Source organism: Mobula hypostoma, chromosome 23, assembly GCF_963921235.1.
Source record: "Mobula hypostoma chromosome 23, sMobHyp1.1, whole genome shotgun sequence".
NCBI lineage: Eukaryota > Metazoa > Chordata > Chondrichthyes > Myliobatiformes > Myliobatidae > Mobula > Mobula hypostoma.
Window position 1 is genome coordinate 21,739,717 of NC_086119.1, and position 26,611 is coordinate 21,766,327.

Sequence of the window (26,611 nt, forward strand, 5' to 3'; positions counted from 1 at the left end):
TCCTCAGTTCCATATTGGGATTGATCTTCACCCACCCACCATAACATTTCCCCTGGCGACTGAGTACTCCATCAATTTTGCACTGGCGTGTCAACCTAATATCTGGAATGGGGTTCGAAGTTCATACCTCTTGATGCAGAGGGCAAAGTATATCTACAATTGATATCAAGTAGGAAAAAGTCTGAAGGCAGAGTACCAGTCAAGCGTCTGAGATAACCTGATAGCTGAAGCAAATGAAAACCATCACTCACAATATGTCCCGTACTTTCAACATTCCTTTCATGGATGGGACTGCATTCAGGAAAAAATAATCTGTAACAAAGTAGAGTATCATGCACTTTCTTCCTCAAGCCAAACTTCTGCTGTTTGGCTGCAAGGAAGGATGATGGAGCAACAATACATACAACAAATAGCAATAAAAAGGAGTACAAAACACCATCTTGTCCTGTTTATTGTCATCCAATATGAAATAGTATAGAAAGATACTATAACGACAATAGCGGACAAACCAAGTGAAAGCCAAATACAATAGTATAACTAATTCATTGCTTGTAAAATCTTGGCTAAGACAATTCAAGGATCAATGATCAAGCCCTATTTGTCATATGCAGTACTGTGCAAAAATCTTAGGCACCCTAACTATATATATGTGTGCCTAAGACTTTAACATAGTACTGTACATTTACATATATTATGAATTTGCCGTGGTGCATTGGTGGGACATGCAATGTAAAACATTCAACAACTATGAAGAATAGAGAGTTATATAAAAACAATGTTAGAAGTATAGGTATAGATCTTCCTTTTTTCAGTTGTTTCATGGTACTAGGCAGGGCTGTCCTCTTAGGCCATTATTATTCGATATTGCCTTGGAACCTTTAGCTATTGCTATTCGTGACTCACCTAATATACTTGGCATTACCCCTGGGAATGAGATACACAAGTTATCACTATATGCAGATGATTTATATCTAGAGATACTACATATCTCTAACCCTGAGAAATCCATTCTGGCAGTAATATCCCTGCTTGCTCAGTTTAGTAACTTCTCTGGCTACAAATTGAATCTTAATAAAAGTGAACTCTTCCCATTTAATATGCAGGTTCCAATTTATAGACGTTCACCATTCAGACTGGTTACTGACTATTTTACTTATCTGGGTGTTAAAATTACTAAGAAGCATAAGGATTTATTTAAGCAACACACATCAAAGTTGCTGGTGAATGCAGCAGGCTAGGCGGCATCTCTAGGAAGAGGTACAGTCGACGTTTCGGGGTCTCGGCCCAAAACGTTGACTGTACCTCTTCCTAGAGATGCTGCCTGGCCTGCTGCGTTCACCAGCAACTTTGATGTGTGTTGCTTGAATTTCCAGCATCTGCAGAATTCCTTGTGTTTAAGGATTTATTTAAGCTCAGTTTTTTACCGTTGCTTAATCAGGTTAGACAATTGTTTACTAAATGGTCCCCATTTTCTTTATCACTGATTGGCCGGATCAATGCTACTAAGATGATTATTCTACCTAAATTTTTATATCTATTTCAAGTGGTACCGATTTTTATTTCTAAATCCTTTTTTGATACTGTTGATTCTAAAATTTCCTCATATATATGGCATAATAAAAATCCTAGACTAAGTAAAAAATACTTACAGAAGTCCAAAAAGGATTGTGGTTTGGCATTGCCAAATTTAAGATTTTATTACTGGGCAATTAATATTCGATATTTAATATTTTGGACGCAAGATTTGGATATAATTCCAAGTCCACAATGGGTAAACCTTGAATGTAATTCTGCACAAGGGTTTTCATTGCTTTCTATTTTAGGGACTTTGCTTCCCTTTGTTCTCTCTAAATTGGATAAACAAATGGTTAATCCAATAATTAAATATACATTATGAATATGGTTTCATTTACATAAATTTTTTGGTTTGAACAAATTTATTTTATCAAGCCCTATTATATCTAATTTTTTTTCCAACCCTCTGTTCTGGATTAAGCCTGTCTGATATGGAAAATGAAGGGTATAGTATGTTCTCGTGATTTATTCTTCAGTAACTGTTTCATGTCTTTTGAACAGTTGTGTAATAAATATAATTTGACCAGATCCCATTTTTTTAGATACTTACAAATTAGAAACTTTTTAAATACTACGCTACCTACCTTTCCGACTTTATATCCAACTGATATTACAGAAAAAATTTTAGGTTTAAACCGTTATCAGAAGGGTTTAACAGCAATTATTTATGATATGATTATGAAAATACAGGCAGGTGTATCTGATAAAATTAAGAATGAATGGGAAAGGAAACTTCAACTTCACTTAACTATAGAGAAATGGGAGAAAATTTTTCAATTCGTTAACTTTTCCTCTATATGCGCTAAACATACTTTGATGGTGCATAGGGCCCACATGTTTAAAGATAAACTAGTTCGTTTTTATTCTCATGTAAGTCCTATTTGTGACAGATATCATTCTGAGGTAGCTTCTTTGACTCATATGCCTTCTTTTGGAAAAATTTTGGAAAGACATCTTTGATATTATTTCAACAGTTTTGTGTATTGATTTACAACCTCATCCTATTATTGCAATTTTTGGTTTACCAATGATGGAACAGAGTTACTAAATACACGTGGACTAAGATGTTAACTGTCCTGTGCTATCACCAGTGGGATCATCAGTTGATCTGCCACCTGTCTTCAGGAGTTTCGGCCCACTTATGATCAAGACTCCCTCGAGGTGGTGGGCCAGCAGTGCTAAAGCACCACCTCCCACTGGTGAGCTTAAAAACTTGGCATCTGCCTCTATCAGAGTTGTTGGTCACTTCCATCCAACAGATAGTCTGCTCTTCGGGTGTCTATGCAACTACTGAAGGGTTTGCAAAAGATGGATACACTGTCTGACTATCTGCCCCTCTGGATATACTTGGTCCACACCCATGCTGATCCTGTCTCTGCTGCCTCAGCTACAGCCCTGCTGGTTGACTTGATCTCTCTTCTAGTGAAGCCAAGGTCACGCAGCCACTTCTGTAGAGTGAACGCAATAAACCCACGGCAGCCTACTTCGAATGGATAGCATGAGACCTTCCACCCTCTGTCTCTGCACTCTGATCTTAACTCTGCATACTTGGTTAACTTGCGCTCATGGGCTTCATCGATGTTGTCTTCCCAGGGGACTGTGAGTTCACCAATAACCGCTTCTCCACAGCTGTCAGACCATACGATTATATCTGGACGCAATGTTGCGAAAGCTATTTGCTCCGGGAAACTGCCTTTTTCATCCAGGTCAGCCTTGACACACCAATCATTGGCTGAAGAAAGTATGCTTGATCGTGAGCCTGTGCTGTACACCCTTGACTTGGAGCCTTCTTTCACAAATGATATGTGATGTTCTGTGCAGCATGGGGCATGAGATAAGTTGTGCTGCAGTACTCTCTGCTCAACTGCTTCTGTTACAACTTTGAGAACATTGTTATGTCTCCAAGTGTACATGCCACTGGAAAGATTGACTCTGCATGCACTCAAGATATATTGAAGTGTTCCCTTCTCGCCACAAGCAGCACACCTGTCTGTCTTATCTTCATACCAGGTGCTGAGGTTGGCAGGAGTTGGGAGCAGATGGTACGCTGCTCTGTATAAAAAAGAAATGCAGAGCGGTTCCATCTGCCACAGAACATTCCAAGATAGGTGTCGTTGTTCAACACTTTCCCACCGGGTCCAAGCCCCTTGTTTGGCCAGGCCAGCTGTTTTAGTTAACCTCTTCTCCTCTTCTACCTCTCGTATTTCTTGTATTACAAGCTCACGGCGCTCCTTACCTGTAGAAGATGACCACCACTTGTGGGTTGTCCATCCAAGTCCCTGGCGGTCTAGCTGGATAGATCCAACCGTCTCCTTGTGCTTCAATCTAGACTCTGCCTCATCAATTGCTACACGGGCTGACCACTTCCTGCCTGATCTCACATCCGGCTGGGTGTTCTTGATGACAGGGTCTTTTGAGTCTCGAAGCATCAAGAATGATCTTAGCTTGGCTACCTTGACCTCTCAACAAGGGATTGCACTGGGATGGTAAGCTTTGTCTGGCTACTGTGGATTGCTACATTGGTGAGGCTGCTTGGTACTCCAACCCACTTCTTCACTTACTTGTTGATCTTCCGTTCCATTGCCTCAACATGGGACATTGCCGCTTCATAGACAGTTAGTGGCCACATTATCCGTGGCATCAGTCCGTACTGCAAGCACCACAATTTCAACTTGCCAGGCAAGCCACACTTGTCAACAGACATCAGACCTTTGCTGATCTGTTCTCCTGTCTCTTGAACCCTCTTGGTGTCTCTTAGCTCCTCTGTGTACCATCGCCCGAGGCTCTTAACTGGTTGGTCCTGAATGGATGGAATCTCCTCTCCACAAAGGATGAAATGAAAGTCAACCAGCTTTCCTCTCCTAAGAACAAGACTCCTTGACTTCTTGGTCTTGAACTTCATTCTTCCCCAATCCATTAGTTCCTCGAGTCTAGATAGTACATTTTCCACTGCCTCCGTGCTGGGACCCAAAAGGGTAAGATCTTCCTTGAAGGCTCGTATTGGTGGTAACTCCTCTCCGCCATCAAGTGCGACACCTGGTCCCACTGATTCTACAGCCCTCACAATAACTTCCATGGCTATCACAAAAAGGATGGGTGAAAATTGCACATCCCATTGGGATTCCAACATCCAAGCTCTGCCACCTAGTTGTAAACTGCTGAGTGGAAAACCTCATCCGGAAATCGTTGTAGTACTGCATAACAAAGTTCCTCACCTTAGCAGGAATCCATAGGAATTCCATCGCAAACTCAATCAGGACATGGGGAACAGAACCATATGCATTTGCCAGATCAAGCCAAACTGCGGCCAGATTTCTTCTCAACCTTTTTGACTCCTGGATGGTATGCCATATCATACTAGAATGCTCAAGGCATCCTGGGAAGCCTGGTATTCCTGCCTTCTGCACAGATGTATTGCCATTCTCAATCACAAATGAAGATATTCTTTCTTCCAGAATGCCAAACATAATCTTCCCCTCTACATTCAGGAGTGAAATTGGTCGGAACTGATTCAATGTAGAAGAATTCTCTTCCTTCGGGATGTATACTCCTTCAGCCTCACTCCATGACAAAGGAACAACACCTTGTCTCCACACCACCTTTAACGATCTCCACAAGTATTTCCTCAGCTCTTCACACTTCTTGAACACCTTATATGGCACTCCATTAGGTCCTGGCACTGAGCCTGACCTTGCCTTTCTGATGAACCGTTCGACTTCTGCCAGTTTGGGTTCTGACAGATCGAACTTCACTCCTGGCTTGGTAGGCTTCACAAGTCCTGAAATGTCAAGCAAAGGAGCCTCCCGCTGTTCATTAGAGTAAGTGCTTGCTAGGTGATCCTCAAGTTCTTGTTGAGAGATGTTAAGCTGCCCGCTCTTACTTTGTTCAGTTTCTTTGTGAACTCGTGAGGGTTCTCAAAGAACGACTTTCTTGCCTTCTCTCTCTTCTATAGTTATTTATCCTCTACAGCTCGTTGGATGATTGCATTTGTTACATTAATGACTAGAAGATTCATTTTATTGAATTGGGAAGAGATCAATCCTCCTACTACATTTCAATAGTTTTCCCAAACTATATCTTGTTTAAATTTAGAAAAAAATCAGAAGTGTCACTTTTGATCCTTCGGTTAAATTTGAAAAGACCTGGAGGCCATTTATTCAACATTTTCACATGATGTAGCTTGCCCTTTTCTGAATCCTTTTTATTAACCTAAAATATATGGACAGAGGAGCGGAGTTAATGACATTAATGATTGTATTCGATGTAATATAATAGCCCAGCCTTGTTTAGTTTTGGTTAGTTTAGTTTTTGGTTCAGTTTAGTCTAGTTTTTTTCTCTAATTTGAGGTTTTTTTCCTTGATATTTTTTCATTTTTCTTCTCATCATGTCTAATTATATTAGGAGTTTGAGAGGCCTAATATACTTGTATTATCTGTAGTTTTTATTTGCACATGTTAATTACCAATAATGTAATCCCAAACTCTTCATATTAGTATTGTTGCTATGTTTAAGAATTTGAAAATGAATAAAAAGATTAAAAAAGAAAGAAGTATAAGTATGAAATAGAATGTGCAGAAATATCAGCATGTACTTACAATGTAAACAGCATTATAAAATGAGGTTTGAAGTGTATTCGGTGCAATGCATTGACTGAAGTAATCGATAGGAATTTTAAAATCATTAAAAACTCCTCAACCTCCTGTTTTCCAGATATCAGACCTGACCAAGTGTGGAAATCTGGCTCCCTCGCTCTCTATTATCTGTATCACTGGGCATATGCCTGCTTCACACTGATAAACCTTAATTCAAGTTCTGGACACTTCTACAAACCTCCATCCGTTTGTCATCTGCCTTCAGTGTGAGAGAAGTTCACTTGATGATACACAGTCTGGGAGAAAAATTATTCCCAGTGAATACCTTAAAACTCTAATGTTCCATTTGAAATTTGAAATTTAAATAAATACTGGGTTGATTCATTAATAATGTTTGTAAACACTGGCTAAAAACTGGTGAGTGATGTGCATGTAATGAATATTGAAACTCATCAATGTTCCGAACTGCAGAGGTGAAATTAATGGAATGGTTTTATTTGGAACTATCACCCTGTAATTAAAATGAATAATAGAAACAGGATTCGCCCTTTCTGATCTATGGTAGTGATTATATTTCATATGAACTTTTTTCCTCGCTAATTATAATTATCAGTAATTACGTATCCTATCTTGCCCTATCACTATACCCCTTTGCCCAGTAATATACAACATCTTCCTTCAAATCCATCACTGTTACCTGATTCAATAGCCTTATATGGTAACACATACCATGTTAGTAACACATTCTAATTATTTAGTGTATAATTCTGTGAAAGTATAAGAGCAACTTTTTATATTTATTGAGTACAATGCCACGCAGCAATCCCCCTATTTAATCTCAGCCTAATCACAGGATAATTTACCATAACCAATTAACCCATCAACCAGAATGTCTTTGGACAGAGAGGAAACTGGAGTCGTAGGGAGAACGTGCAAATTCCTTACAGACAGTGGCGGAAATTAGACCCAGGTCATCTATATTGTAAAGTGTTGTGCTATGCTATCGTGCCGCCCCAAACAGCATGTTAAACAACATGCAAGCCAAACAGCATGTGGTTCTTTAACCCAATGTACCATCCATTATAAACATGTCAGCAATAGATCTCTATTGAAATCCATTAGGAGATCAGACAACCTTTGCACTAATGTTTCTGATCTAATGCCTGAAAGAAAGAAACGTTATTGAATTTCAACCTTTTCACTCAGTTTTTGCCATATTGATTTTATCGAGGACTACACTTCCTACCCATCCCTAATCACCTGTGTGAAAATATGACTGGATGATGAGTTTCAGGACTTAGATCCAGCAATAATAAAGGATAATGGTGTGTGTCTGAGTGACAAACATTCAGGGTGTTTCCTGATAGAATTACTGTTCCTGTTCTTCATGGGAGTAGACGCTGACATTCAAATGCTGCTTGACTTGCTGCATCCTTCCAGCATTCATTTCTGTGTTCTAGATTTCTGCATTCTCTTTTGTCTTCTGTCTGTCCTAAGTGGTCCATGTGATTAACTGCAACACACAAAATGCAGGAGGAACTCAGCAGGTCAGGCAGCATCTTTGAAAATGAATAGACAGTCAACGTTTCAGGCCGAGACCCTTCTTCAGGACTGGAAAGGAAGGGGGAAGATGCCAGAATTAAAGAGTGGGGGGAAGGGGAGGGAAGGGAAGGGAAGGTCTGCGTTCTGTGGAATGAACACAGCAGCCATGATGAGAAAATAGTTCATGGACAATGTTTAGGATGACCGAAGGGTTGTCAATTAAATGGGCTTCCTTGTCTTGGAAAGTGCTGAACTTGGAGAGTGTAGGTGAGTTGCCTTCACTCAGATAGTGGTAGGGTATTCCACCGCGCTCCTGACTTGCTGTATGTAAATGATGGAAAGGTTTTGAGTTATCAGTGGTTGAGTTATTTTTACATCTTGTCCGAGGATCATCACCTAGTCATGGTAGAGAGGCTTGTGAGTTCAAGAGATCCCAAGAGTGATGCCATCTGAATTTTAGCCATCTAGTGCTTAGTTCCTGGTAGGGTCACCCAAGGGCGGAGTTTCAGACCAACCAAGACCTCAACGGTGGAATTGTCAGAAGATGATGATACATCACCATCTTCACCAGCAGTGAAGGTGGAGGAAGGCTGCAACCATGAAGTGTCCCCAGTCATCTTGTATTCCATTCCAATGGACTGTGACCTCGATCTGACAAGGACAGTGTGGAGACTGCCCATGCATCAACCTCCCCATGTTAAACAAAGTCATACACATTCTCCATTAAGAGAAGCACCCTAACATCCCGGTTATGTAAATCCCAGATCGGCCTCTACACCCATCTGAGGACCAGTAGACAATCCCTTTGGAGAACGTTATACTCGAGTTGAGTGATCACACTCCTATTACTACTTGTATTTGCTTTTGTCATACTCTAGTAGCACCTCAAGTTGAGATTCTGCTCAATGGTGACTTCCCCTCTTTCCTCCTATTTACTTAGAGTTACAATGAAGTCCGAAGCTAAAAAGTTCTGGCAAATCCTCAAAAGAGCATTGACAAACAGCTTATTGTTGAGTAGATGGTGTTTGATAACATCGTTGATAGTATTAACCACCATGCCTCATTTCATTGACTGGCTGAATGGGATTTAAATTGTTTGGTAGCAGACAAGATAAATCTGTGCAATATCCCAAAATGTCCACTGTTGTAAATGTACTGGAACAGTTTGGCTGGGTGTGTAGTTAAGATTGAAACACAAGTATTCAATAATAGAGACAGCCCCAAGCTTTTGCTGTACTCAGTGCACTCAGCCATTTCTTACTATGTGCACTAATCAAATTAGCTGATGGTTGGCTTCTCATAAGGTGAATTATCCATATGGCCCTTATGTTTGAATGTGGTTGCAAATGCTAAATTCATGCCTTTCTATAATTGGCATTTACTGAACCTGACTCAGATTAGAGGAATGCTAAAGGAACTTTTTCTTCTGAGATTAGACTTATTTTCTGTTCTGGCACTGTATTAATTGATAATAGATAGAAAATAAATGGTATCATTTATCAATCCATTCCATTTTACCTGGATAGGAGTATCACTTTTGATAATTAGTAAAGGAATCATCAAATAATGCACATATACTGTAGTTAGATTGCAAAATATTGACATACATGCCATTTTCTATCCATTATCAATTAATGCTAAAACAGAATATAAATCACCCTGTCTCAACCTTTTTGCCCTGGAGGAACCCTTGAGATAATTTTCAGGTCTCAGGGAACCCTTCCCTGCATAAGATTATTATATCTATAGCTCACGGTACATCAGTGTGATCAGTAAGTTGAAGATACAGTATAGTAATCCAAAAATAATTGTTGATGCTCTTTTGAGTAGAGAGAATGAATTTTTAGCATACCCCTCTTGAAATTAATCAGTTTCTTCCACTTTCATAAATTTTAAAAACTCATAAGGCAAACATAAATTTCTCAGTTCTGGATTGAACGAGATAAACACAAGTGGGTATCACCTTCAACTGAAATGAGATGATTTCTGTCCTTGCTCTTAATGCTTGTTAAACAAGAAGACACTTGTTCACACGTTAGAAGTTGAAAACAGCAGAAAAATGTTCACTACTTTCCTATGAATGGCAAGATACTCTTCCTTCACAGAAATCCAGAACTTGTTCGGGGGCAGGTCAGTAAATCTCATCCTGAGTGTGCGATCAGAGTGCAGCTCACAAAGTTCTTCCCCTTCTCTCAAAGTCAAGTTCTCAGGCTGAGCAGAACATTCAGAGAAAGAGTCCCTCACCCAGTCACACACTTGTGTTGAAAGGGAAGAAAAATACTGCTTAATTTTGTTCTGTACTTCTTCCAGATGATTTTCAATAAGACTTGAGACTTTCTCATATCCTCTCAAGCTTAAGCAGCGGAAACATTTTAAGATTTCCTTTTGTAGCATGATTTTTCCGAAGATTCAGTTTCCTTTTAAATCCAAGAATCTTCTCACTTGAAGTCAAAACATTTTCTCCAGGACCTTGCAGAGACTTGTTTAACTGGTTCATATGATCAAAAATGTCTGCTAAGTCGGCTAGTTTCCGCAGCCATTCTTCATTTTCAAAGCACTCAGCAAAATCTGACCTACTATTTTCTTGAAAGTACCCCTGCAATTCACCTTTCAGCTCAAGCACCCTGTTGAGAACTCTTCCTCTGCTAAGCCATTGGATTTCTGTGTGTAGCAGGAGATTGGTGTGCTCTTTGTCCAGGTTTTCATACAATTTTTTAAACCTTCTCTAGTGAACCAGTCTTAAAGCTACTAAATAACTTGCTTCCTTAACCTTTTACTGACTGTGACTTTATTTTCAAAAACTTTAATCTGTTTGTTTGTTTTAAAATAATCCGCACTTTTACATGCCATATGGCTGTGATTTGTAGTTAAGTGTCTTTTCAATCTTGCTGGAGCTGTTGCTACATTTGTAAGTTGTTTGCCACAGACTGAGCATGATGGAATACGACAACTCAGATCACCAGTCCAGGTAAAACCCATCGGTAAGTAGCTTTCATTGTAAAGACAAACTTTTTTGTGTCTGTTGTTGCATTAGTGCAGTGAAATGACTCAGAAGATTGTAATTCTTCATCATTAACCTTATCAGAATTGTCCATAGGCTTAGGCCTAGAATCCTGCTCCTCCACCTCATGCCTCCTATTCAATGATCGCCACTCTGGACCATCTTTAGAATGAAAATTTCCCTCCAATTTTCTACCACACTGGTACTTTGCTCGCTCCCATAAATCAGTCGGCGACACATAAGGGAAGTTGGGGGAGGTAATTCAGGAGTGAGAGGCTGATGTCACAGGCCCCAAGTTGGGTGAGTCCATTCAATGCTTGGAAAATGCACTTCATGCTCCTCATCAGCCAGCCATCCTCCACTCCGAGCAATACAGCGCCCACCAATTATCAATGGCCTCCCCATCCCGTGTCAAAAACTGAGAATGGACTCAACTAAATAAACACAATCCTACTGCGCACTGCCACACTGGGCTGAGATTGCTAATGGGGCTGCTCGGTCACTGCCCACCACTGCGAGCACTAGCATCGCGCGTTGTGCAAATGTGTTTTTTTTAATCATGATCTCTTGCAGATACCCGAGCAACCTCTTCTGAAACCCTAGGGTTCCATGGAACCCTGGTTGAAAAACCCTGCTCTAAGTAAATCGGATTCTACTGCTTTTGATTTGTTTAAAAATATACACCGATGTATCAACTGTACATGAAGGTTGAAATCATTTTGCTCACTTGATATTTTTGCATTCTCTGAATTATTTTCTGTCTATTTCTAAAAAAGTGCATTTTACTTTATGTAACAAGTTTATTATACATAGAATAAAACAAGAATTGCTAGAAATATTCTGTCAGGCTGTACCTATGGAGTGAGAAAGAACATTTTAATATTTTTCAAAAAAATGACAGCAGAGCACAAGAGGTTATTTGGCCCATAACATCTATACTGTCTCCCAACAAAGCAATTCCATTTTACCTCTTGCTCATTCCCTGTATCCCTGAGACCAGTCTTTCTCACATGCCCATCAGCTCCCTTTTGATTCTTTTGTCTGGGTGAGGAGTGTTTTAAGTGATCAATTAACTCACCAGCATGTCTTTGGAAACTGGGAGGAGACTCGAACACCAAGGGAAATCCAAAACAAACACAGGGAAAATGTTAAGCCTCCATACAGATTGAACCTGAGGTCAAGATCAAACCTAAGTCAGTCCAGAACACCACCAAATGCTATGCCTTCCAGTAATCGTAACTTTACATGGACCATAGGTACAAGGTAGCGCCATATCGCACAATAGAATTTCTTGGCAGGCGATGGAGATGATAACGTGAGTTGTATGGCTTAAAAAGAAAATAAAGACTTGCATGTAAATAGCATCTTTCATGATCTCGGTTTGCATCATACTAGTACTTTTGAAGTATAGTCAATGTAATGTGGGAAATACATAACAGCACAATCCTGTAAACAGCAGTACCAGATAATTTGCTTATTTTTATCATGGCTACAGTCAAGATTCTGAGGAAAATAACCTACTTTTCTGAATATTATTGTGGGATATTCTCTGTCACAAAAAATTATTGTAGGGCAGCACAGAAGCATATGGTTAGCACAATTGCTTCAATTGCCAGTGATCAGAGGATCAGGGTTTGATTCCTGTCACTGTCTGTAAGTCTGTATATTTTCCCAGCGACCGCGTACGGATTCGAAAGATGTATGGTTATGGTTAGGGTTAGTAAGTTCTGGCATGCTATGTTGGCACTGGAGGCATGGTGACATTTGCAGGCTGTCCAGCATAGTCCTCAGATTGTGTTGGTCATTGACACAAAATGTCAGATTGCACTGTACATGTGACAAATAAAGCTAATTTTTAATCTTGTATCTATCTGATAAGGCGGGAAGAATCTTAATTTAATGTCTTATCCAAAAGGTAGTATCCAACAGTACCACATACTTTCAATAATACAGGTTGCTACCTCTTATCTGAAGTCCAAAAATCTAAAAACCTACAAGATCCAAATTTTTTTTGAGCACTGACTGATATGACATCACAAATGGAAAAATCCAATCTTGGCGATGTCCATGTCTCTGTGCATCACAGACAGTTCTGAGAAGTGACCTCACATATGTGAAACAGCCTGGTTTCCTTGGCTGCATAAGTTGAAGGAAGACAACCTCCAGCCTTGGCAGACTCGTGAGATTGAGGGGCGCTTTTATCCCAAACCCCGGCTTGTGTGGACGCTGTGTCATTTGTTACAAATTAGTGCCACGAAATAACAGTCTGTACACTGCATACGATTAAAAGATTATATTTATGAATCTTAATTCGACTAAAGGGTTAGTAAAGAAAAGAACAAAAAAAAAAGGGCCCATTTTAATTAAACAGCCAAATATGCACAAGTTGGAGCTCAAAGTTTCTCCGTAGTCACCGATCATCAATCGATCTCACCCCTGGCTTCGTCGAATCACGGTCCCACTCCAGGTCAAACCCTATGACCTCTACTCTCCCACGTCTTCCCTCTTCATCTCCTCTCAAACAAAAACCCCAAGTCCAACCTTAGTGTCCCTCACCAGAGAAAACTCCCCTTAATTCAACTATCCTAACTGGATGGCAGACATTTCTCCTCATCTCTTACCTTCAACAATAACCCAAACAGGCTGAAAACAGAACAGACTGCTCTTGCAGAACTGCTAAATGAAATACATACAGCATAACAGTAAAAATATGAACCAGGGCATTACATATGTAATGAACAGATTAATGAAAAATAGAAAAACAATGCATAAAGTAAAAAATGAAGATCTCGATATGTATTGAAAGAGTGGATTCGTCAGTATCAGAGTAAGCATATGCAGCTTAATGATACGCTGATCATGAAACAAGCAAAGATCTATCATGACATACTGAAAATTAAAAATAATTGTTTCATCTACAAAATTATTAAAAATATTATATAAAACTACCACCCCCTCCCCCCCATTGTAGTTGCTGTGGAATAGGCGACTGTTTAAAATCGATGGCAGATATGAAACCAATCGCAGCACTGAAACCTGCTTATAGACACAGACCGAGGTGATCAAACAACTCTTACAGTCTGTAAAGGGTTCAGTACCATCACATCAGACTGCCTCAGCAGCAGACTGTTCACTGTGAGCTTTGCGCCAGCTCTACATAAGTTGGACATGTAATGTAAATAGCTTTTATGTTTAGTCTTGTGTTCCATCCCCAAGGTATCTCACTACACAGGGGCAAATACTCCAAAATCCAGATCACTTCCAGCCCCAAGCATTCCGAATAAGGGATGTTCAACCTGCTCATATATGTAGAATTGTTTGCTAAATATTGAGCGTCAGAGAAGTCTAGGGTTAGGGTGCGGAAACACAATGGTACATAATTCAGTAAAGAAACAGCCACTAGAAATGAGCAAGATTACAGCCAATGTCATCAGTACTCTGATATCAAGTTTTGTAGGGATAAGTAATAGACTGGAACAAAGTATAGTAGCAAGGACTTGGAGTTCTAAAAGGCATTTCCATCCTTGATTGACAGATCTTCAATGCCACTAAATTTATTCCATGCTGAGAGAAGATCCATGCTAAGGAAACATTTAATCTTTCATCATTCGCCCTGAACTTTATTGAATAAGCTGGATGATAAGTATTATATGAGCTGAGTTATTTGTGCTCTTTCAGCAGCTTGATATATTGTAACATAAATGTCAACTCACTTATTAAAATATGGAACTGTGAGTGCAAATGACATCTGATAACGTTGGCTGTGAGGACTTTAATAACAGAGTGGCAACGATCCATGTATCTTCAAAGCATGTGACAGCAATGGCAAAGACAGCCATTCAAAGTTAGCATCTCACAAAGTACAACTTCTGTAGACTACTGTCAGCCTTTACGCTTTTCAGCTAATTTTAAAAGAACTGGCAAGGGATGCTTTCCTGTGTTTTAGTTTGAAACAGAAGTATTTTTAAGCTTAAATGTCACTTTTTATATCTGATTTCAGCAGCTTGATAACTATGCAAAACCAGTTCAACATCTTCAGAACAAGGGGGAGTGAAGCTTTGAAACTTTAGAAATACATTTGTAGATTATTTACGTAGTGTTCACCTCAATCTCTTTGCAAATGCCAAGTGATCGGCAGATATGCATTTATTCATCTTGACCTTAACGATCTGTAGCTTTGCTTTCTCCAGTGTCTTAATATAAACACCATAATTTAACTAAGACAACTTACACCTACAGTATATGGCGCCTTTAATAGAAAGAACTATCCCAAGGAACCAAGAGTTGTTTAAAGCTTTGATTCACTGGGGAATATTGTTATGTTAGAAATGAAATGTTAACATACAGTATATAGAAAGACTTTGCCTCCACGGTGCCACTGAAAAACAGATATCATATTTATATAGATTAAAACAGCTTGTAACTAAAAGTTATAGAAAACAAGTAAAACTGCAAATGCTGGAATTGAAACAAAAATGGAAATGCTGAAAGAACTCAGCCAGTCAGGCAACATTAGTAGAAAGAGACACACAAGAGACTGCAGATGCTTGAATCTGGAGCAACATGTAAGAAGCTGGAGAACTTAATGGGTCGGACAGCATCTATGGAGGAAAATGGACATATGTGATTTTGGATCAGCTCAGATTGATAAAGGGTCTTGACTTAAAATGTTGACTGTCCCACTAAGTTCGGTATGCTTCTTGTCTGTAGAGAGAGAAACCAGTTAACATTTCAGTCTGATGACCCTTTCATCATCATGGCTATCCCTCGAGGTCGAGGATGATGGCCTTCGTTCTGGAGAAGTGGCCCACAGAGTGAAGACGCCTGGGCGAGTATTTGTTTAACATGTACTTGATGCACTCCAAGAAGCACACGATACTTCACAAATCAACCAACTGATTCCAATGGCATGGAAACCACGATGATTGAAGCTGATGGATTTGTTGCAGCCTTCATCCGCCTTCACAGCCGTTGACTTCGAAGTAACATCGTCAGCCTGTTCCACCGTTGAGGTCTTGGTTGGATTGTTCTTTGTCAGGGACCTCACCCTCGACCTTACCGCCATGGGTGACCCTACCAGCAGCATAGCTGCAGATGGCATCGCTCTCGGGATCACAGGACCACACAAGCTTCTCCACCATGACAAGGTGACAATCCACGGAGAAGTGAAGACCCTTTACCACAACCAAGTAACAATGTCTGAAATCGGGCGAAATGATGGACAGCCATTGAATAGACAGCTCCTTTGTCTGTCTAATGTGCTGCTAATGTTGTGATGTCTGGGTGATGTTGTATAGATTGGTCTACTGACTATATTGGAAAGTTAAATTGAACGTGGGACACATGAAACCACTTTACATTGATGATATAGTATGTTTTTTTTGGTTTTTGAAAAGACATTCTATTAGAGTAGTTTACCTTTATTTATTTACTTATTGACATACAGCACGGAATAGGCCCTTCAAGCCACGCTGCCCAGTAACCCCTGATTGAATCCAAGCCTATTCACAGAAGACCAATAAACCTACTAATCAGTAGGTCTTTGGGCTGTGGGACGAAACCGGAGAACCTGGAGGAAATATATGCAGTCATGGAAGAGCATACAAACTCCTTTCAGGCAGCTGCAGGAATTGGACCCAGGTCGTCGGATCTGGACTGTAAAGCGTTGTGCTAACCACTATGCTGAAGTACCTCTACCTTGCATCTTGCTGTTATATATTTGGTTTCAAACCTTTTCCCTGACATTAATGAAACATTCTCAATTAACAATATTATGCTAAAGGTATTAATTACATTGCTCTGAATTACAATGCAGTAGGATAAAATTTCACTAATTACCATGAGCATGAAAACTGTCCTTCCCTTAATAGTTAGGATAAGTTCTCCTATCAATCAGTAAAGACCAGCAAAAATGATTACCTCACTTCTTTACATTTAGTTATTTCTGTATCTTGAAGTTTTATATGGAAATTGTGTTTTTATTTCAAATAACTTAATGATTGGAGAAATCGCAGGCATAGAACTGAGGTACTGATATATTATGCATTGCTCTGTGAAATTTATCAATTGTAAACTGTGATATTTTAACATGCTCTGTTCTAAACTACATGGATTTTTGCTGATCATTTTTAATTAAATTGAAGATTGCATTAATCTTTCCAAATGTTGTTTTGTAACTTCAAAACATTAAACTAATTGAAGGGAAGATATGGGAGTCCGAAATGTGAGTCTAACTACATGTTTTACTTTTTAGTGAGGTGCTCAGGTATCACGTGGTGATGTATGCAATCACACCTTTCCACATACAAACCATAAAGAATTTTTCAAATGAACAAGAATGCTTAATCAAACAATATATTTAAAATAATACTTAAATTCTACTGAAATATTAAATACACAACACCAAAGAAGAATGTACTCCAAAGGGGAACAAATCATTCACTCCTAAAATTACTTGCCCCGACTCCAATACTAATCTGGGGCCATAGGGCTAAGGTGAAGGAAGAAGATAACCTGTGTCCCATTTAATCAATATCAGTTTGAGATTCTGTATCTGTGTTTACCAACTCATAGACTTTTGTTCCCTGAGAACTGGAAAGTCTGCACATGACAGCAAATAAATTTAACCTGGTGCTCCTTTCCATTTCGAATTATTTACACTTTATACTTCCAGACTTCACAAAGCAATTCATCTCTTTCAGAAACTATGTTAACTTCTCTCTCTCTCATTGTTCTGTGTACTGATATCCAAACAGATTTTTCCTTTTCCTTTTCAAATACAAAACTAAATTAACATTTGTGTAAACAACATATGATTTAAAGCTTTACTTGCAAAACAATTTGAATATCTTCTGCTGGGGACAATTCCCATTCATTAAGATGGAAGCATCACCACTGAGAAAGAGAACAGAATCACATTTTGAATGTCCTCTCTCAGCAGTAAATCAGTCTCGATCTCAGATTGTACAGGATGACTCAAGGGAAAGTTTCCTCTATTGAGGTTCTGTAATATACTTTGAAATAACATCTTATTTATTTTCCCCCCAAATTCACTACAGACAGTCTTTAACCATGAATCAGATAGGAGATCTTCTCAGTTTTGTGCTTTGGGTCCATTACCAAGATAAACTGGAAATATTGTCCAAGCTGTTTTACATTGATTATAGAGCAAAATAAGAATGTTGAATTCCCACTTAGCATTTGGGTGGGATTCAGAAATAAGTCAGGACAAGCATTACAGTTGGTGCAGCTGCGACACAGCTCCAGTAACTACGTAGGTTGAAACCTGGCCTTGAGTATCGTCCATGTGGAGTTTGCACGTTCCTCATGAGATTGCACGGGTTATTTTTTTCCCAGGTGCTCTAGTTTCCTGCCATATCCAAAGATTAAAAGACACGTAAATTGCCTAGTGTAGGTGGGTCACAGGAAGATCAAGAGGGAGTTGATAGGAAGGTGAAAGAGAACAAGTCACAAGATGAGTCTGAAAGCAATATTTTTCTATTTTTACTTATTTAGAGATACAGTGCGGAATAGGCCCTTCCAATCCAATGAGCTCCTCCGCCCAGCAACCTAACCCTAGCCTAATCACAGGACAATTTACAATGACCAGCTAACCTATTGACTGGTACATCTTTGACTGTGGGAGGAAACCAGAGTGCCTAAAGGAAATCAATGCCTTCACAGGGAAGATGTACAAACTCCTTACAGAGGACACCGGAATTGAACACTGAACTCCGACACCCCAAACTGTAACAGCGCCACGTTAACCACTACACTAACATGGTGCCCATGGACGCATCAAGAAAATGGATTCCTCCTATAGCATTTGAAAATATATGAAAGTCTGCAACGACCCAATGCTTGATCTTGTTCTTAAATGAAACAGATATGATAAATATATAATCTTTGATGGATAGTAGAGAAGACGGAGAGAACATAGTCACTTTTCCTTTAATGGATGCATTTATTATCTTTCTGTGCACATTATGTCTACAGAGCCAGTGTTCTGTTCCGGGTGTCAGATGTGGGATTTCCAAAAGACTACCAGCCTCCCCGATGGCTATATATGCACCAGGCGCATTGAGATGCAGCTCCTTAGAGACCTTGTAAGGAAACTGGAGCTGTGATAGACAGGAGCTACAGGGAGGTAGTCACCCCAAGGCTACAGGAGGCAGATATGGATGACTGTCAGAACAGAGAAAGTCAGATAGTGGAGAGCACCCCTGTGGCCGCCTCCCTCAATGATTACTCTATTTTGAGTACTGTTGGTGGGGGGGGGGGGGGAGCGGGGAAATGGCCTACCTGGCAGGGGAAAGCAACACTGGCTGTGCCTTTGGCATGGAATCTAACCCTGTGGCTCAGAAGGGTAAAGATCTGAAGAGGATGGCAGCAGTAGTAGAGGACTCTATAGTCAGCGGGACAGATAGGTGTTCTGTGGAAGTGAAAAGGAAACATGGATGGCATTTTGCCTCCCAGGTGTCAGAGTCCACGACGGTTCTGAATGCATCCACAATATTCTGAAAAGGGAGGGTGAGCAGACAGAAGTTGTAGTACATATTGGTACCAATGATATAGGTCAAAAAAGGGAGGAGGTCCTGAAAAAAGAATGCAAGGAGTTAGGAAAGAAGCTGAGAAGCAAGACCTCAAGGGTAGTAATCTCGGGATTGCTGTCTATGCCACGCGACAGTGAGGATAGGAATAGAATGAGCTGGCAGATAAATGTGTGGCTGAAGAATTAGAGCAGGGACAGGGATTCAGATTTCTGGATCATTGCGACCTCTTCTGGGGTAGGTGTGACCTGTACAAAAGGGACGGGTTGCACTTGAATCCGAGGGGAAGCAATATCCTTGCGGGCAGGCTTACTAGAGCTGTTGGGAGTGGTTTAAACTAATATGGAAGGGGGATGGGAATAAGTATGATAGAGCTGAGGATGAGCCAACAGGTTTATAAGTAGATGATAGGTGTAACATGAATGTAAGGAGGGACAAGCCAATGACTGGGTACAGATACAGACAGAGCAAAAAGTTAAATTGTACCAGAGAGACAAAATTCAAAATGGTGAAGAATGCAGGACTGAAAGTGCTGTACTTAAATGTGCGTAGATTTCAAAATAAGGTGGACGAACTTGTGGCACAATTACAGATTGGTTGGTATGACTTTGTGGGCATTGAGATGTGGCTGAAAGAAGGCCATAGTTGGGAGCTTAACCTCAAAGGATATAATTTGTATGGAAAGGACAGGCAGGAAGCATAGGTGGTGGTCTAGCTCCGCTGGTAAGAGATGGAATTACATCTTTAGAAAGAGGTGACATTGGTTCAGAGAATGGTGAACCTTTGTGGGTGGAGTTAAGAAACTGCATGGGTAAAAAAAAATTATGAGAATCATATATAGACGTCCAAATAGTAAGCAAGATGTGGGGCTGAGATTACAAAAGGGAGATGGAAAAGGCATGTAATAAACGCATGTAATTGGGGACTTCGATATGCAAGGAGATTGGGAAAATCAGGTTGGTGCTGGATCACAAGAGAGGGAGTTTATTGAATGCTTATGAGATGGCTTTTTAGAGCAGCTGGTGCTTGAGCCTACTTGAAGAAAGGCTATCTCAAATTGGATGTTATGTAATAACCCAGGTCTTATTATGGAACTTAACATAAAGGAACCCTTAGGAGACAGTGATCATAATATGATTGAATTCATACTGCAATTTGAGAGGAAGAAGCCTAAGTCACATGTATCAATATCGCAATGGGAAAGGAAATTGCAGAGGCATGAAGAGGAGCTTGCCCAGGTGGCTTCAAGGAGAATACTGGTAGGGATGACAGCAGAGCAGAAATAGCTGAAACCTCTGGGAATGGTTCACAAGGCGCAAGATAGATTTGTCCCACAGAGGGAGTAGTTCTCAAATGGCAGGGCAAGGCAACCATGGCTGACAAGGGAAGTTAAGGACTAGATAAAAGCCAAGGAAAGGGCAGATAAGGTAGCAAAAGTGAGTGGGAAATTGGGTGATTGGAAATCTTTTAAAATCCAACTAAAAAACTTAAAAAAGCTTTAAGAAGGGAAAAGATGAAATATGAGGGCAGACTAGCCAATAACATAAAGCAGGATACCTAAAGTTTTTTCACTTATATAAAGAGTAAAAGGGAGGTGAGGGATGATATTGGACCACTGGAAAATGATGCTGGTGAGGTAGTAATGATGGACAAAGAAATGGCAGATGAACTTAATAAGTACCTTGCATCAGTTTTCACTGTGGAAGACACTTGCAATGTGCTAGAGGTCCGGGAGTAACAGGGAGCAGGAGCGAGGGCCATTGCTATTTCAAAAGAAAAAGTGCTCAGCAAACTCAAAGGTCTAAAGGTGGATATGCCACCTGGAGCAGATGAACTACATCCCGGAGTCCTGAGAGAGGTTGCTGAAGAGATAACAGATGCATTGGTCATGCTCTTTCAAGAATCACTTGATTCTGGTATGGTCCCAGAGGACTGAAAGATTGCAAATGTCATTCCACTCTTTAAGAAGGGAGGAGGGCAAAAGAGAAGAAATTATAGGTCAGTTAGTCTAACTTCAGTGTTTGAGTCTATTATTAAGAATGAGGTTTCGGGGTACTTGGAGACTAATGATAAAAAAAAAGTCAAAGTCAGCATGGTTTCTGTAAAGGGAAATCTTGCATGACAAATCGGTTGCAATTTTTCAAGGAAGTAACCACCAGGGTGGACAAAGGAGAGGCAGTGGATGTCGTTTACTTGGATTTTCAGAAGGTATTTGATAAGGTGCCTCACATAAGACTGCTTAATAAGATAAAATCCTGTGGTGTTACAGGAAAGATACTAGCATGGATAGAGGAGTGGCTGACAGGTAGGGGGCAGCAAGTGGGAATACTGGGGGCCTTTTCTGGTTGGCTGTCAGTGATTAGTAGTGTTCTTCAGGATTCAGTATTGGGACTACTACTTTTCACATTGTTTGTCAATGATTTGGATAACGTAATTGATGACTTTGTGGCAAAGTTTGCGGATGAAACGAAGATAGGTGGAGGGGTAGGTAATGCTGAAGAACCAATGCGATTGCAGCAGAACTTAGACAAATTGGAAGAATGGACAAAAAAGTGGCAGATGGAATGCAGTGTTGGAAAATGTATGATAATGCAATTTGGTAAAAGGAACTATAGTGCGGACTATTATCTAAATGGGGAGAAGGTTCAAACATCAGAAGTGCAGATGGACTTAGGAATCCTCATGCAAGATTCCCAGAAGGTTAATTTACCAGTTGAGTCTGTGGTAAAGAAGGCAAAAGCAATGTTGGCCTTTATTTCAGTGGAATAGAAGATAAAAGCAAGGCCATAATGCTGAGGCTTTATAAGACACTTGTCAAGATGCACTTGAAGTATTGTCAACAGTTTTGGGCCCTACTTCTCAGAAAGGATGTGTTGTATTTGGACAGAGTCTAGAGGAGGTTCATGAGGATGATTCTGGGAATGAAGGGGTTCACATATGAGGAGCATTTGGCAGCTTTGGGCCTGTACTCACTGGAATTTAGAAGAATGCGTGGGGATCTCATTGAAGCCTACTGAATGTTGAAAGGACCAGATAAGGTGGATGTTTCCTGTGGTAGGGATATCCAGAATTAGAGGGCACAGCCTCAAAATTGAGGGGCAACCTATTTGAAAAGAGGTAAGGAGGAATGGTTTTAGCCAGAGAGTAGTGAATCTGTGGAATGCTGTGCCACAGACGCGGTGGAGGCCGTCTGTGGATATATTTAAGGCAGAAGTTGATAGTTTCCTGATTGATCGGGACATCAAGGGATATGGTGAGAAGGCAGGTGTATAGGGTCGAGTGGGATTCAGGATCAGCCATGATGGAATGGCAGAGCAGACTGGATGGGTTGAATGGCCTAATTCTGCTCTATGTCTTATGGTCTTATTGTAAACAAGACTCTAATTTTGATTTTAATTTCAGTCTATGGAGATGTTGAATTAGTAACAACTCAATATTTCACTTGTATCTTTGTTCAAAGGTTAGAACATAGATCAGTGCAGCAAAGGAGCAGGCCCTTCAGCCCACGATGTTGTGCTGTACCAATTAAATTAGTAATCATATGGCTAATCTCTTCTGCCAACACAACGCTCATACTGTTCCATTTTTCTCACATTCATGTGACTAACTAAATGGCTCTTAAAGCTCTCTAAATTAGTAATCATATGGCTAAGTAAACTAATCTCTTCTGCCAACATAACACTCATACCTTTCCATTTTTCTCAGATTCATGTGAGTAGTTAAATGGCTCTTAAAGCTCTCTAGTATTTCTTCCTCTACCACCAAGCCAGGCAGTGCCTTCCAGGCACCCACCACTCTGTAAAAAAACTTGCCCCTCACATCTCCTTTGAAATTACTCTCTCTCACCTTAAATGCATGCTCTCTGGTAATAGGCATTTCACCTATAAGGACAATAGCAAACTTCAAGCGTTTCTAGCAATTATGTTACCACACTTCCTTTGAAAGTTAAGTAATAAGATGGAAATCTTTTGAATTTCGAAAAAATTTGAGTCAAATTTGGGAGATCTACTTAACATTATTTCACTACAATATTAGATGACTATGGGTTCATTATTTTGAAATTACCAGAAGAGTATATCAGTTACTCCACAAGTCCATTCTTTCATTCAGTGAAATTGTGACTGATCTGATTATGAGATACATTTACATAACTCATAAAATCCTTTGTTTAGGCAAGTTCTCTCATTTTAGGTTTAAAATTACACGTGGGCGAAAGTTTCAAACTCTTGCCTTACTTTATGTAGAAATACTTCTTAACTTCAATTCTCAAAGGACAGATTCTATCTTTTAGACCACTTATCTTTTCAGTTAGTGGAATTATCTGGCTGGTTTCATCTTAATAACTTCAACATTTGGGAAATTTGAGGAAATAAAATTTTGATTTGTTTGTTATGTCTTTGTCATTCAACACATGAAGTGCAGCAAACAAAAATATGTTCTTGCTTATTTGCACTGAGCAGAACAATATAGTAATGGTTGCTTGTCAGATTTTCCTTCCAAAATTCAGTTTGTTGTGTGGCTGCTGCTCAATATGGCCATTTAGCAGAAGTAGTTGAGAACAAATATCTAACCCAAGGTTACTCTAGGCTGCACTCTTTCCAAGGCAAATATATCATTCCAGAACATTTTGCAATACTCTAGGCATAGCTTGGCCAGGATTTTGTAGAATTGTAATTTAATTCCTTCCCTATGGATTTCAAACCATGAGATATAAAACAATGGCATTCCATTACCACACACAAAATGCTGGAGGAACTCAGCTGGTCAGGCAGCAACTGTGGAAAGGAATAAAGAGTTGACATTTCAGGCCAAAACCCTTCTTCAGGACTAACCTTTTTGATTTAAAATCAGCCACAATTAAAATGAAATGTCAGAACAGACTTAAGGAGTCATATGTCAATTTTTTTTAGTTGTTTTTGTCCTTGTCCATGACATTTTAAAGATCAATGATTTTATAGATTAATAATTTGCTATCCTATTGTACAGAAATTCTGATGATTCAGTATATAGTTCACCAGGATCTATTTTCATGCTCCTTTAAAATTCACTGGGACTTTCTTCCTCACTTCCTGCAACCTCAACAGGGCCCACTTTCCATGTTTTTTATAAAGTCATGGGTGGGTGGAGTTTGTTCTTGCATTCCTTCACCCCTTTTAAAATCATCCGGGTGACGCTTCCATTAAACTCACCTAGCTCATGGGAAAATTTATTATGCACTAGAGAACAAAGGGCAAAGTTAACATTTTGTTGATATATTATTTGAAGTGATAACCAATAGTCCAAAGATACCTGTCAGTCCAGTATCAAGTACGCTGAATTATTGAGTTTTACTGTAAACATTTAATTTCAAAATATATCAAAATCAAATGCGTGTATAAGCAAATTCCAAATTTCTATCTGAATTTATTCAGAAATTTTGCTGCTCAAAAGACAAAACTGCTATTCAAAATTTAGGAAGAATTTGGTTGCAACATTTGCATTTTCAAAGAGAGTGGAATGATATTGAAATTAATTTTCTACAACTTTGTTCATTTGCTTTGTAAATTTACTCACAATTAAATAACCATCTTTATATTGTTATTCCTAACTCCATTGTCATGTGCTTATGATTCCTCAGACTTTATAAATGTAGTCTCAAATATTGTAGTGTCTTTCAGCATCGTGACACAATTAAGTAAAGCAAAAAGTGATAAAAATATATTTCTGAAAATCTTGTCAAAATTCTTGAGAATGCTGATTACAGTAATAGCTGTGGAGACAAATGGCGTATGCTTTTAAAAAACAAACAATATATGTGTAAAGCTTGTTTCTTATTAAATGGAGCAAACCACTAGAGTTTAATATTAGTCCCCGAAGGATGATGGATTGCTTACCATGAATTTTGTGTTGATATTAATAATGGTTCTGAAATGGTGATTTTTATCTTTGTAATATTGCACTTTTTAATAAAGCACTGCTACAATAATATTTTTGGTATTTTGCATGTAATTTGGTTTCTTTTAAAATGTCTATGTTATAGATAAGAAATATATTATTTTCAGAGCAGAACCAGCAGGAGCTTTTATTACATGCAGCACCCCATTCTTTACTTTTGATATCCAAAGATATATTGTTATTGTTTGGTATGCCTCAGTGAGCTGCATAGTGACAGTTATTAGGACCATTGGTTAGGCACCCAGAAAGGAATATTATAATGTCTCTACTAAGGAGCTCTGGTAAGTCCATGTTCACAAATTTTAAAATCATTTATTATTTAATTGCATTTTCACTTAAATTAAGTTTTTAATTTACAAGATATCTTTTTTACCTTTATCATATGCTACTTAGCTCCTAATAGGTTAGAGAACATAGGACATTAGAGTATAGTACAGGCCCTTCAGCCCACGATGCTATGCCGGTATTTTAACCTACTCTAGATTAATCTAACCCTTCCTTCTTACATAGCTTCTTTACTTTTTCATTATCCATCCACTTACCTAAGAGGTTCTTAAATATCCCTAATGTATCTGCCTCTACCACTAGCCCTGGCAGAGTGTCCCATGGACCTACACTTCCTATGTAAAAAAAAAAGCTCTCACATCTCCCCTACCGACTTCATTAAAACCTGCGCCTATGAAAACTTGCTGCACATTTCCAAACCAAAGTCGTGGATGAACCAGATGGTTCGTTGTCTGCTGAGGGCGAGATCAGTGGCATTCAAGTCTGATGACACTGGTATATACAAGAAAACAAGGTATGACTTGTGGAGGGCTCTTGCAAGAGCAAAGAAGCAACTCAAGTGAGGTTGGAGGCGACATCAGTTGTACCCCAGCTCTAGGACTGTTTGCAGGATATTACTTCCCACAAAGCGAAACCCAATGGAAGCGACGCTTCACTACCAGACAAGCTCATGCTTTTTATACCTGCTTTGAAAAGGAGAATATAACTACAGCTGTGAAGACCCCTGCTGCACCTGGTGATCCTGTGATCTCTGTCCTGGAGGCTGATTTAGGCTGATTTTCAGGAGGATGGGCTCTCACAAGGCAGCAGGTCCGACTGGAGTACCTGGTAAAGCTCTGAAAACTTGTGCCAACCAACTGGTGGGTGTATGCATGGCCATTTTCAACCTCTCACTGCTATGGTCAGAAGCTCCCACCTGCTTCAAAAGGGCAACAATTATACTAGTGCCCTGGAGGAGTAGTGTGACCTACCTTACTGACTATTGTCCAGTAGCACTCACATCTATGGTGAAGAAGTGCTTTGAGAGGTTGGTCATGGCTAGAATCAACTCCTGCCTCAGCAAGGACCTGGACCCACTGCAATTTGCCTATCGTCACAGTAGGGCTACATCAGACGCAATCGCAATGTCTCTT

The 26,611-nt window shown here is 39.6% G+C and overlaps 1 protein-coding gene across 1 annotated transcript in view; it reads left to right on the forward strand.

Annotated features, from left to right (window-relative positions):
• The window catches only part of LOC134336994 (EF-hand calcium-binding domain-containing protein 5-like), a 72,122-nt gene extending 65,428 nt beyond the window's left edge, over nucleotides 1–6,694 (forward strand). The window contains exon 14 of the mRNA XM_063031737.1: nucleotides 6,286–6,694. Coding sequence (XP_062887807.1) covers nucleotides 6,286–6,437 — 152 coding nt within the window. The 3' untranslated portion in view covers nucleotides 6,438–6,694. The remainder of the gene's footprint in view (nucleotides 1–6,285) is intronic.
• Nucleotides 6,695–26,611: the final 19,917 nt, after the last annotated feature.